Consider the following 14,099-nt stretch of genomic DNA (forward strand, 5'->3'; position numbering starts at 1 on the left):
AGAGTGGATAATAATACCCAGTAAGTGGTTCTCAATCTGCCACAAACTTTAAAAGGCTTTAACAAAGTGACACGTTCAATTTACCACTGACTATGACAGCAGAGCCATACAGTACATCCCACTTAAATATCCATATAAAAGGAAAAAGAAAATGGTTGGAGGCCTGAATCCTGAACTATGAGTGGGTTCAACGAGTCGCAAGGAGCAAACGTGGGAAAATGGCAGGGCCTCTGAAGTAACGCTCGGTGGTAGCCATTGCCAGACTGTTCTCACTAGGTGGGCCTTCAGGCTTCCAAAGGAGCTACAGAACTCCAGCAGCCAGCTCCAAGTGTGTGGGGAGTAACGTGGGCATCGTGTTATAAAATAACATGGCAGACCAGGTGTGGAGGATGACTGAATATCAGATGTGCATATGGATGATTAGATTCTCTGGCCACTGTGGGGAAAACCACCTCCACATTGCTCATCAATGTCTCTGAACAGACTGAACTAAATCGATTGCCAATGGGAAATCAGTACTATCAAGTATTCAAATATATCAATTATATTTATTGCATGATTGGGAGACCTTTGAGAACACACCGCAAGCAAATTAACACAAAAGAACACGTGACAACAACACAATGCCATGTAGCCAACCCAGGAGAGTATACACAAGTATAAATGCCCCATGACAAGGTAAGAAAAACTGATGTGTAAAAGAAACCAAGCCTGCGGTACAGTTGCTGAGGATGCCCCAGAGAGCGCCCTGGTACTCACACTCTCCTGTCCACTTGCTGGGATCCATCATCAGCCTCTGCTTGGTGTCCTCCAGTTCCTCTTTCAGCATGTCGTGCTTGGCCCGCAGGTCCTGGATCTGCTGCTGCCGCCTCTCCAGAATCTTCAGCTTAGTGTTGAAATACAGCAGGCCCTGAAGGAGGGTCGTAATCAGAGGTGAGCTACTGTGCTGTCACCTCACCCAGCACACATGCTATTCAATCCTGCTGAGTGTAAGAACTGTAATGAATCCTTACACGGAGACAGATTATTATAAATTAAACCGAAGACCATAAACCAGAAGAGATGGGCCTTTTCTTTGACTAGACTAATTAGGACTGAACTCAGGGGGGAAAAATGGACTTTGCTTAATCCTCTTTTTTATCTGCAGGAGAACCATATGCTTCAGCATTAGGAACAGCTGATTGAAAAGTGCAATAACGGTAAGGGTTTTTCCCCCTTGACTGGAATCGATGGAATAACAATTACAGGATACACAAATGAGCTATAAGGCATGTCCAGGTGTGGCACATTAAGGGCATTAATGGCACACATTTGATTTTGCTATATACTTTATGAAAATTCATTTTCCAAATCAATGGATTAATAAATAAATGAATTTTTTCACATTAATCATACTTCACATCCCATCCTAAATCCAATCCTCCCACTGCTATTTTGGCAAACACTGTCACTCAATCCACATCCATCCAGCCTGGTCAACATACCTTCTCAACATCCTGGAACGGCTGCTGCAAGAGAGAACACAGAAAAAAGAGCAGGTCAGAATAGGCTGGAGCAGGGGTCTCTCTCTTCTCTCCCCTACACACTCTGTCTCTTGCTCACACAGAGAAATGTGAGAGCTGGCAGCAATGGAAGTGATGCAGGGAGAAGCACTTCATTATGGCGATTCAGTCACATTGGCTTTCAAAGACGAATTGAAGATCATCTTTTCCTAATTGAAACTAAATCAAACCACCATCCAGCTGATTTAATATCTTCTTTTAACAAATCCCCGTCTGCCTCGCTCCCACTTGTGGGAATGGTTAATGACCCATGGAAACGGAGAAGGCCATAAAGAGCGATCAAGCAGCCCAGGACGGTGGAGGAACCTTCATTTATCACACTGTCCTCGACCACACTTGCTCTCCACATCTTCCTCCACCACTGCCTGGCCCCAGTAATCAGTCATATCTAAACCAATTAACCCTAGACAGTAATTGCTTTCACGATCCCTCCACGTTCCTGCTGAACCCAGCGTACAACAGCACAAAGAGTGGTCACAGGCACTTAAACGCAGTCATTTGCCACCAAGCTGATGGAAGGTCAAATGGCTGAGACAGACATTCTTGTCTTGTTCCTTAATAAGAAGCCTAACCAAGGAAGATGAGCTAAGATGTTCTTTCAATGTCAGCTTGCTCTTCCTTGGTACCATCATTTAGGCACATGAGCAGTAATGAGAAACAGCTTAATTGAACCTAAAGTAGGTTTGAATATTTGGAGTGTAGAATACTTAAGCTAATGTATACATGCATTCCATGGATCATACATGAATTAAAGCAATGCTGGTAGCCTAAAGCCAATGGCAAAAAAAAAAAAAAAAAAAACATTCAAATGGAAACCCTTTCTCATGGTCCACTGGACATTGTGCTCACCTCAGCTGCATCCTCTTGTCGTCTCCTCTGTAGTCGCTCCACATCGTCAATCTCATACACTTTGATCTCAAAGGGCTCCTTCAGAGTCCCGGGCAATGGGGGCAGGTCCACCCATTGGCCCGTGGCACTGGCCTTCTTCCCGAGGGACGCGGTGTCTGGCAGAGGAGCCGGGATCAGACGCCGCCGCTGGAGGCCTGGAGCACGAAGACAAGGATTTAAATGAGCTCTGGAAGCACATACTGGGAGTACCTAACAACAAATAGGCATGACATGAAACAGGCTAAGATAATAGCAGACTACACAGAACTCCACTGTGTGGTATTGATTGCATATTTATAAGGTATAGCACTGTCTTTAGCACCTATAACAGATACGGATTACAGTGGTGGACTACATAAATCTATGAATGAACAGAACCAGGTTATGAGTTTCCACTGCACTGGAATTCAATATAATTTTATTGCTTGCATCAAACGCTTCTCCGATACACTTTTCACATATATGAGAAAATGAGATAAGGTTCTCTGGATTAAAAAATAAGCAAGCACTCCATTTCTACTTAATGTTCACCATTCTACAGATTCATGTATGAAAATGTGCACTGCATTCAGTTCTTACTGTTTAATGGTATCATTCTAGGTGAGCGGTCAGTGTATCAGTAATTCAGGTAGTGAGAGAGGCAAGCAACTGATGGGAGGAATACCAAATTCCAAATGAAAGTGAAAGCGTGTACTTTCTCCATAGATTAACACAAAACTGCCCTGAGGCGCAAAACATCCAACCTGTCAGGGATGTAATACCTTTTTGAGAAATTTGTGCAATTCTAAAGAGCTGTTGCTATTGATTTTGCGAAGCAGATCCTAGACATGCACAAGCTGTGCATGTTATGGCATCGTAAGTGGGTCCGGCACTCATGTTAAGAGGCCAAACCAGTAGGCTCTCATTCTGCAAACTAGTTCTCTTAAATAACTGATCAGTCTTGGGGACCACACAAAGAGACTAACCCTCAAGATGGGGATAAATCTGACTCTTGCTCAATAAATTGTGAATTTGATCATTTTATACAGAGGCAGCTGGTTATGGTCAGGGCCTATATCTTTCATTACAACAGTCAAATATTTCTTTAAATATGTTGACTGAACCTTTGTTGAAAAATAATTAACAGCATACAGATCCACGTTCTGAGGAGAAGCACAGACTATTTTTGAGTCAAATCACTTCAAAAACAAAATAATAATACTTACCATTAGACCTCTTCTTGGGGGATTTAGAAGCCCTGGTGCGGCCAGAAGAGGACATGCCACTCTCGCTCATGGAATCGTGGGCGGAGGAGGCGCTGCCAGTGGCTTCACTGTCCCGGATCATGCTCTCATAGCCACTGCTGCCCCCACTGTGGTAGAACAGTGCAGTGCGCCCCATGGCTGGAGGAAGCTCCCCACTCAGTACACTGCTATTGTCACTGCCGTGTCCACTGCTGTAGCGCTGAGGCCTTCTTGGAGCTGTGATCTTACTGTAGGGGGATGGCAGCATAGGGATGGAGGTCTTGTCATCACTCAGGTTCACTCCACTGTCGTTGCCACTGTCCGAGTCCCCAGAGCCCCTGAAGTGCTTTCCAGGGCTGCCTGACGCCAGCTCGCTGACTCTGCTGTTAGCTGCACGGATGGCTTGTTTTGTGCCCATAATGGTTCCCCTCCCAGGTTTACCACTGACCCCCGTCACAGACCGAGTGGCTGTCTTCCCAGTGGGGGGAAGGTTAGCACTCCGTGTGGTGGGAGCAGCAAGGGATTTGGTGGAGGAGCTCAGGGCCTTGGAGTTGCTTGAGGAGAGGCTTCGGACCTTACTTCCATTTACACCCATCCCCTTCGGGTTGACACTGCCTTTTATCTGCCCTGTTTTGCCTGGGGTTCCAGGGGCAGTACAGGAAGGGGGAGATGTAGCAGTGGGAGTGGAGGCAGAGGTGGGCATTCCAAGCCTTGGTATAGACCTGCTAGATTTGCCACTGCTGCCTAAGCTGGCACCGCTATTCTCTCTACTAAGTCCAGGTTTGGACCCCACTGAAGTCAAGCTGTCACATCTCTCCAGAGAAATCTGACTGCCATAGCACTGTCCACCATCTCCTTTGACCCCCCTATTTTTTAGACTAGACGTTGCTTTGGCTGAGCTGTAGTCAGCCTTTAAGCTTGATGTTTTGTAGCCAGTGGAGTCCCCTCTGAAACGTAAATCAAGCTCATCTTCTGATGCTGTTGCCCTAGGTGCTGAGGACTTTCCTGCATCAATACCTGCAGCTTTTAAGGCACTTGGGGGCAGCAAGATCCTGTTCTTCTGATCTAGGCTGGATTTACGAACTGGTGGAGCAGGGGGTGATGTGCCACCAGGCTTAGAAAGCATACCTTTCTGTCCATTTGTTTTCTTTCCCAAGGAGGAGAACTTGAGGCTTCCAGTTGCCGATGTGGCATCTAGATTCCCTTTGGACTCGGGGGAACTGTGGATGACAGGCACGGTGCCCAGTGTGGTTGCCCCTCTCCGGAACTGCGGCATTTTACTAGGAGGCTCTGCCTTCTTGACACTAGACTTTTCGCAGCCATCCACCACTCTCTGGGATGAGGTAGACCCCTGTGTTTTGGGTGGTCGAGGTACACTGTTGCTGTTCAGGCCTGGCTTCCTGGAGGGTATACCACTCGTGCCATTCCTGGAGCACTTAATTGAAGAGACAGTCTCAGAACTTTGAGATTGTGAGTGACTGTCCATGCGCAACCAAGGATCATCCGGCTTGCCTTCCTGCTTGCTACTCTGGGGGACAGATGAGGTAGGTTTCATTTTCCTGGGAAGACTGGAGTGAACATGCGAGATCTGTGGGGGTTGGGAAGTGTTGAGAGTACTGGCTTTTGTAACTTTAGAACCTCTGGTGGATGCTTTGGTAGAGTCGGGGGATGGTGGGCACTTAGTCATACTCAGGGAGAGTTTGCTGGAGGTGGCACTCTCACTGTCCACTTCTGAGAAGCAAAAGCCACTGTCATTCAGGGAACTCTTGGCATCCTTAGGGGAGAAGGGCTCCTTGTCGAACATGCTGAGGGAATCCAAATAGAAGGTACCCTCTGGACCAATGTGCTTAGACGGCGGTATGAAGCTGCCTGCAGAGTGTGCACCTTCACTCTCTAGTGTGCATACACTGACTTCACTGAGCCAGGAACTGATCGAGGAGCGCCTACTGCCAATGCAGTGAAAAGGCTCGTCTGGCAAAGGTGTCACCACCTCTATATTAACCCCAGAGGCACCCACCTGGGAGGTATATGCATCAAACTCATCATTGATACTACTGATGATGCTAACCGGACGTGAGCCTGAGGCCAATGCCTGCAAAGAGCAGTCACTATTGAAGCTAATAATGCTAGAGGGCCGCCCATTGTCAATGATGCCGCCAATGGACAGCTCCTCCACCACTGTGAACACCAGCTCATCTTCTCCATTCAGCTCCACAGGTTGTTGCAGGGTCACAGTAGTCCTCAGGATGTCCCTGTCAAAACACCTCCCTCTTAGGGTCGAGCGGAGGTGGCTGACCTCCAGTGGGGTCCTGCTCATGTGGTGGGCTCTACCCAGCACTGGAGAGGTCCCGGCTTCTCCCCGTTTTACCGCTTGGTGGCTCATCCCTACAGGGGGGATCCTGGTGGCAGAGCTTCCCTCAGTCTCGGGACACAGCCTTTTGGGCTCTCTCTGCTGGGGGGGAGGAGGGGCAGGTTTGGGTAATGGCTTCTTGTTTAAGTAGACCTTCTCACGCACCACTGGCTCAGAGTCCTGTGATGCTGCCCCACCATGTTTGTAACTGCTTGTCCGGCCATCAGAAACCAGCACTTTCTCCCCGTCTGCACTTGTACGGCTTAAGTTCTCAGAGATTCCCCTTTCTGAAGTGGCACCTGGCCATTTGGAATGTTCCATTTTGGATTTTACAGGGCTGCTGTTGTTGGAGTGAGTTGGTATGTAGTGGGGAGACTGTTTTGGAGAAATATTCTCTTGGGAGGATGCTTTGGCAGGAGTCTTTAGGGGAACAGAAGCCCCCTCTTTAACTTTGGCCACTACTCCAGTGTCTATTTTGGGACCAGTCTGAGACCCCCTGCCCTCCCCTGTGAAGGAGTTAGGCTCCTCGCTGCCATCAATGCACTCAAGTCTTTCCTGAAGTTCCGCAAATGTGTTGCATTTAAAGAGGTCTCGATCTACCGGGCTGCCTTTGACGCGCTTCCTGTTCAGTGATGGAATAATGGGAACAAAAGCAGGAGGGCCCTCGTTGTCACTGAGCTCACGATCAGAGATGGCAGCTCCTCCTGGTCCTACATAGATGACTGTGTCACAGGACTGCTCACTGCTAGAGGAGTAGTCTGGATCACTGACAAAGGCTGGTAGGTCTGGGTCCAGGGCCACCGTTCGGGGGTGGAAGGGCCTTAGGTGGGGCGGTCGGCGAATTCGCCCCTCTTCACAGGAGCTGTCCCCACCAGAGGAGCTAGATGCATACTGCAAACAGGAGATGAAAGCAAAAAAACAATAGAATTACTTTTTTATTTTCTTTATTTTAATCCTTTCTATACATAGAAATGCATAGCTGATATACATAGCTGATTGAGTTTGCTAATAACAACTTTGAATTCCCTGCACAGTCAATTGCAAGGCAAATATCAATTCCTTCGACATTATAAGTCAATATTCTTAAAGGTTAAAAGTCCACACCAATAGGCAGACAGATATTAATGCCAATACTATGTATCGGCATGCATGTTATGCATTTAAATTGCACCTCAGATCTATAAAATATAAATATATGCTGTCATTCTGTCTAATTACATTGAAAGTATATATCCCTAATCTGAGTGCATACATTACACAGTTCCTTAGGCAATAGTATTGATTGAATGTTGTGAAGCACCAAGAAAAACCAGGTCTGAATTATAGCACTAACAACCTTTCATTAGCAGAACTACAGATGTATTTATAGATCCAAAAGCTTACACCGAAGAAAATGTTCCTTCTCCAGGCCAGTTTACCCAGACTATTCAAAATAATATGGGGGGAAACATAACAAAGAGGCCTAGAGTTCAAATGATTACTTTGTGGAAATTAAAAGCTTTCGACACTCAGCCACCTGCACTCAGCCACGCTGATGCGACAGTAAAAACACGACTGCATTCAGAAACTGACCTTGGATTTCTTCTTCCTCATGCGGTGGATGCGGGACGCCAGCTGAATGGTGGTGAGCGACTCGGCGTAATTGGCCGGGGAGTCAGAGATGTGGGCAATCATGGTGGTTCGGCAGTTGATGTTCCCCAGCGATTCCCTCAGCAGCATCGTTAGCTTGCTGTCCCTGAATCATATTAAACCAACCGCCGTTATTCCACACCGCACAGAAAACCTCTCTTTGATGTACTTACACCTTCATTCATACGCAGCAGCACATGACAAATATAAGACTGAAACTAATCTTTTATATAGGTCTGTATATGTTTAGACAAATCTGCATGACTGTTTATTTTTGTAATATGGAAAGGCCCCAATTATGGCTTGCCCTTGACTGATCCCAGTATATTAAAAAGCAAGACTACCCATTTTCACTCCCTGCCCTTTCTCTCCATTCTGATCTCTTTCCTCCATTCGACTGCCACTTACACCTCTACCGCCTTTTTGCTCCATCTTCCACAACAAATTCCTCCAATCAAATTTTAATCAGGAACTTCCCAGATCTGTGAACTTATTCCTTCTGACCGCGCCTTCTCCTATGTTTGCTTTGAACAAGAAAATAAGCTTGAGCGATTTATCTGTGAACACCACAAGAGTGGAAGGCCAATAAAGAGGGAAGCCAAGCTATAAAGCTGTCAAGGTAAACACACACGCACAAACTTGCCTGGCATCTTTCATTATTTATGTGGCAGCTTTGTTTTTTTTTTTTTTTTCTCAGAAGTGAGAGAAAGGTGGCTGACAGCAGACTCACCTGTAAGGTACATGCTTAGCTCCATTCGCCAGGGCGAGGATGACATTCCCCAGGGCGGTCAGTGACAAGCACAGGCCCCCGCCTCCGTCCCTGCTCTTGCTCAGGACCTTCTCGCAGCTTCCGAGGTCGATGAGGTGCAGTCGGCTCCGCCCGCCAGACACTGTGAGCGAGACAGGGAGCCGTGAGGAGCGTTTCCCTCGGCAACGCTCCGTCTGAACACAGTGCTACAGTCGCCGGTGAACCAGAAGTGGTCGGTCTGAACCATTAGCCCGGCGGCTGAGATCGCGGTCTCATTTATTCATGAGTAAGCCTCGGTCTGGTGTGATTCAAATGTGGGTGAATTTGCCCCAGTTTAAAAGCCAAGTGAGGTTGTCCTAGATGCCAGACACATTACTCAGAATGTCTCACTAGGTCCTAATGGCACATTTGTTGAAACAAAATGAAAACAAGACTCCATAGAGGAGTTAGTATTTCAGAAGATTAATGTTACCAATAACAACTGGCAGAATGAGTCCCATTGCCACACATCACCACCATTAGGATAAACTGATACGAGCGCTTTTACAAATATGTCTGATACATTACTGCAGTTGATTGTTAGAGGAAATTGAAGATTTTTAGACAAGAGGGCAGTGGAGCATTAACCCATTAGCAGCCAGATTTATAAATTAAGTGCAAAAGCTCCACTCATCACCAGAATGTAAACCAGCCACCCATTTTCAAAGCCACAGAGCTCCAATCCATAAACATTCAAAGTAAGAGGGCTCAAGCCTCATTACATATTCAGATTTATTCCGGTATTAGCCAGCATCTACCCCGCATTGCTGCGACAGGAGTGAAATACTAATGACGAGCCTAATCTAAAGGCACCTCGATGGCTAGTTTCAGCAATTTCCTATTAACATCTGGGATGTTAATAAAAATAATTTGCACTGCTTGTTAATATTCTTGTCAAGATTTTATAAATTGGTCTAAATGGTCTCATTAATTTATCCTTTCCTTGACTGAGTGAAGGATTAACAAAAGGTTGAATTTAGTCTTTTCACAGACTTAGCTCTAACGTAGGCCATCAAAATCTGTTAATGTGCATGAAATGCATTCTCAAATGCCACGAGAAAACAACCCTGCATTTAAAATGTTTCTAATCGAGTATTTGTTTTGAGTTGAAAGCAAATAAAATATATTGAGTGTTTCTACAGTCTGGTTGACTAAACAAAGCTGACAATACATGCTGAAATTGCTGTTTGTGTTATTGAGCTATTCTAGTTGACTCGCTTTCTCAAAGTGCTTTCTTATAAGTCCTTATTGCTTTAACGTATTGGCAGAAAGAAGCAATGGAAACAGACGGGATTCTGTGGGAGTTAGGTCATTCATTAAAATGACACAGGGTCTCACTCTCAGAGGAAGTTACCACCAATGAACACAGGGAAGTAATCCATTTCCTATTATGGGTCATGTAACATAAAATGATCGGGGTGCCGATATATTTGATCCATGTGGAAAAAAAACTCATTGTAAAAATGCAGGCACAGTCACACTGTCTTGATTGATTTACTTTTACGGAACGGAAAAGCACAAAATGGAGAATTTTGGAGCCATTTTGTCAATCCTGACACACGACAAAGTGTACGCGCACTCAGAACAGGAACGAGGAAGTGCACCACCTAGAGGTCACGCTCAGACCACTGGACAGACACGCAGAGCAGCGCAGGGCCTTACTTCCTCCTTTGCCACTCTTCTCCATGCGGTACTGGTAGATGTGCAGGGTGAAGAGCATGTGCGAGTTGCGGCGCTCCTCTTCGTCGCAGTCGGGCCTGCTGGTGCTGCGGGCGGCGATGGCCGCGTCCAGGAACAGGGCGGCCTTCTCGGCGGTGGGGGCGCGCAGCTCGCTCTGGTTCTGGAGCTGAGGGTCGAAAGGCAAAGAGAGAGGGGGAGAGAGGGAGGGTCAGAGGCGCCGGAGGAGCGAGGGGAGCTCGCTAATTGGACCGGTGCACACATTTCTAGCCCATTAGATTGGGTCTCCTGGGCAATCACGGAAACAGATATGCACACAGAGGGAGGGGGGGATTAGGAGAGGAGCGATGGAAGAGCCGGACGCGGGAGGCAGGACCGCTTCCCGGGAGCGCTCCGGATCCGACAGAGAGCAAGGGGGAAGCCTCGCGGAGAGACGGCCCGCTCCCAGCATTTCGGAGGAGGAGCCGAGCGGAGCTTCAGAGGGCTGGAGGCAGCCTTTGAAGTCCCCGTCCGCACACAGACGGGGGAGGGGAAAAAAACAACAACATCTGATGGAAACACCTGTCAGCACCTTCAAAGCCGTCCACAAGACTCTCATTGTGGCGGGAGAAGCTGTGAAACAGATACTGCGGTCAAAGATGCTGACAGGCGGGTCAATAGAAAAGGTACGAAGACAGACACCGGCATCGATAGACGGGTTTAGGTGAAAAGCTTGCAGACAGATTGTTGCAGCAGGTAAGACAAAGGCCCATCCAAAATATGGGTAACTAGGTCACGGATCTGAGAGATAAGGAGGTGGATGAGACTGGACAGGGAGACAGACTTTCGGGACGAAAAGAGATTGCTAATACCGCAGATCAATAACCGGCCGCAGACTGAGAGCACAAGGACGGACTGCGTCACACTGGGGAGGGGCCTACCCTCCCCCTCCCACACCTCCTGCGGAGGGAGGCTCACCTGAGTGCCGCAGATGGGGTCCTCGCGCAGGTAGACCCCCGGGGACTGGCCGTCCTGCAGGCTGCCGCTGGCCACCTCGGACAGCAGGTCCTTCAGCGTCTCGTCCTTGCCGCAGATCTCCACGGCCGACACCCGGATGGAGAAACGCGTTCCCGTCTTCTCCTTGCGCTCGTTGATGAGCTTGAAGAGCCAGGATATGGCGCAGGGCACGATACCCAGGCTCTGGGTGGAGCTGTCCTTACCGATCATGGTGTACGTCTTGCCTGAACGGGCAGGAAGTAGAGGGGCGCGGTGAAATACGGAGCATGAAAAATGCACTGCCCTAGAGGTGAAAAACAAGCTGTCTGCTCTCTCCATTTCAGGCAAGAAAATAAACAAAAAGTAAGAGGATTAATTCAACAGGAATAGCCATTTTTTAAAGTAAATGGAGCTCGCAGCAACAGTGCCAACAATGAAACCCTTAACAAGCCAGAGCCGGGAAATGAAGGCACTTCACATTCAGCGTGCTGCAGGGGCTAATTACACAGCTCTTTCAGACACGCCGGCCCCTGCTACCGCTAACACCGCCATCCCGCTCTCCCCGCAGCCACTCTGCCCCATTCACTCAGGCGCGCTGCGCGGCCATTGTGGACTTCAAATGAAGCTGAAAGAAAAATGGAATTTTCTCTCTCTCCCGCGTTGGCACAAAGCCCTGCCCCCTCCCTCATTGTACAGAGGTCCCGGAACCCCGGGGAAGGAATGCAGGGACGCGGTCTGTGTGTGTGTGTGGGGGGGGGGTACACACCGCTCACGCCCTGCACACTCAATTATAGCCAGGGCCTTTCATTCCTTCACTCCCGCCATCACGGGGTTATTGTTCCGCGGGCTGACGGCTGGCCTTCGCGGGGGGTTCAGGTGTGGTAATTAGCATTGATGAATTTCGGAGGGGATGGGGTGTGTGGGGGGGGGCTTACCGAGCTTGACGTGGCCGAAGCAGAAGATGCAGCCGTCTGCGCCGTTCACCACCGACTGGATGACTTCCGCCACCGTCCCTGAGCACACCTCAGCCTGCGGAGAGGGAGCACCCACTATGTCAGACCCCGCCCACCCAGTGGAGACAGCCATTCTCTGCAGATTTCTCATTTTTCAAAAAAAAAAAAAAAAAAAAAGACCTTACAGCCACACATAAAGCATTCCCTGAGCACACTCTCACACTCTTAGGCGATCTGTCAATGGTGGTACCAAAATATATGTGGTAAAGCATGCAGTGTTTTTCATTCTCTATTCTATTTTAGTCTTTAACTCTAAATGTAAAGGTGTTTCTGCAGAAGCAATCGCTTCCCAAGCAGCAGGCTGCAGACAAGCACTCAGGCTTCACGCTGTTGGCGGCCTCCTGTGCATTTGCACAACCTGAACCTACCATCACGATTTCAAGCTTTCAGCGATACGGGTGAGACACCACTACAGCCCCCCACAGGTAGAATATAAACTGCCCTCTCTCAGATCCACCCCACCAGCCACAGCCCCCCTCTCTCTGGAGCCCAGCCAAGACGTCACTCACAGGAGTCCCCGCTGCTCTGAGATAAAGTTTTCAAACCCCGCCATCGCACCTGGAAGGGAGGCGCAGCAGTCATAACAGGAGCCGCAGCTCCGCCGCCTCGCCTCTCCGCCCGACAGCTCCCCCGTCCCACAATGCTTAGCGCCGCGTATTCCCCGCACAGCCGCCAATCAGCTCTAATTTTCCAGCATCCCCTCCGTGTCCACGTCCCCGTAACAACAATTCAAAGGCGGGCGACTGCTTGCTTTGCTTCTCGCGCCGAGGAAATCTCAAGCTGGGCGAACGGAGCCGCAGCCCCTCCCTCGCCTTTCCCTTTCTCCCGCAAGATCGCGCTTTGATCTCCGTTCGGCTAGCCTCCTGCAGAACCCCATTTGTGGCTGTGTGTATTTTCGGGAGGCTGGATAAGAGCCCGAGTGGAATTCTAATTATTCTCCGCACTTAAAATGCCCAGCTGCTCCGTCTAAATTGCAAAGGAATGCTCCAGTCCCAAGATAAGCATTTTTGCACTAAGCCCGCCCCCGCCCCCGCCGTCTCAAGACCTTCTCCCTGTCCTTGGGCCGCGTCCCTGGCGCTTACTTGCGATGCATCCTGGGTAAAGACGGCGTCGAAGGCGAACATCTTCGGGGCGGCCACGGCGGCGCGGCGGTGCCCTGAGTTGGGGTGCGCGCTGGCCGTGGGGTCGTAGAGGGTCAGCTGCTTCTTGCGCGGGTCCACCTTGAGGAAGGACATGGACTCCGACGTGTCGTGAGCGCCCTGAGAGGGGCAGATGCGCATCATCACCTTCACCTGCAGGGAAGAGAGGGGAACGCAGAGTGAAGTGAGCGACAGGAGAACGTGCCGGAACGTCGGCCAATCACGACCCGCGGTTTCTCACCATCGTCGGTCAAATTCTTACCTATTCGGGAAAAATAATATCTTGGCACTACTTTTTGTTAAGTGATACAGCAGTTCTTAAGCAATTGATGGGCTACGTGATACACCTTGAGGATGGATACTGTGTGACTGAAATCTGCGCTTGAACAGTAAAGATCCGTAAACTGTGTCTCGTGGTTTACCTCATCATTTTTAATACTGTTAGATAACAAGACAACACAAATGCAACGGAAATTGACCATGTCTAACCTATATGCACACAGTGCCCTTCAGCAGTAATGCAAAGGATAAACACCAGCCGGCTGGTGTTTGGAGGAAGCCCAACTTGGCAGACTGGGACACACGGATTGCCCAGCCCATCCCCTGTTCTGGGGCCTAGAATACCCCGTCTGTGATACCGGAGTCGCAGACAAGATGCTCCAGACGTTTGCCCGACACTCTTAAGAGTCTCGCCTGGATCTTAAGTGCGATTTACCAAGTTCTAAAAACAAACACTCCATACAAAATTAACATGTTTTCCCAGAGATGAAAAAACCAGCGTCTAATTCCGGCTCAATGCACTCAGGACTGCCATGCGTATGACAACACAGAGCAGCTCTCTTTTCTATATCGTCCT

At 48.8% G+C, this 14,099-nt stretch overlaps 1 protein-coding gene across 5 annotated transcripts in view; it reads right to left on the minus strand.

The window, feature by feature from the left end:
• LOC118210491 (kinesin-like protein KIF26A) overlaps nucleotides 1-14,099 on the minus strand; it is a 107,226-nt gene that overhangs the window by 3,395 nt on the left and 89,732 nt on the right. For all 5 annotated transcript variants that reach the window (XM_035386695.1, XM_035386703.1, XM_035386711.1 and 2 more), the window contains 10 exons: nucleotides 13,187-13,396; nucleotides 12,027-12,120; nucleotides 11,074-11,336; nucleotides 10,102-10,285; nucleotides 8,383-8,542; nucleotides 7,596-7,758; nucleotides 3,656-6,914; nucleotides 2,412-2,605; nucleotides 1,485-1,508; nucleotides 760-910 (listed from right to left, as the gene is read on the minus strand). In XM_035386695.1, the coding sequence (XP_035242586.1) occupies nucleotides 760-910; nucleotides 1,485-1,508; nucleotides 2,412-2,605; nucleotides 3,656-6,914; nucleotides 7,596-7,758; nucleotides 8,383-8,542; nucleotides 10,102-10,285; nucleotides 11,074-11,336; nucleotides 12,027-12,120; nucleotides 13,187-13,396 (4,702 nt within the window). The remainder of the gene's footprint in view (nucleotides 1-759; nucleotides 911-1,484; nucleotides 1,509-2,411; nucleotides 2,606-3,655; nucleotides 6,915-7,595; nucleotides 7,759-8,382; nucleotides 8,543-10,101; nucleotides 10,286-11,073; nucleotides 11,337-12,026; nucleotides 12,121-13,186; nucleotides 13,397-14,099) is intronic.

This window comes from Anguilla anguilla, chromosome 1 (assembly GCF_013347855.1).
Source record: "Anguilla anguilla isolate fAngAng1 chromosome 1, fAngAng1.pri, whole genome shotgun sequence".
Classification (NCBI taxonomy): Eukaryota; Metazoa; Chordata; class Actinopteri; order Anguilliformes; family Anguillidae; genus Anguilla; species Anguilla anguilla.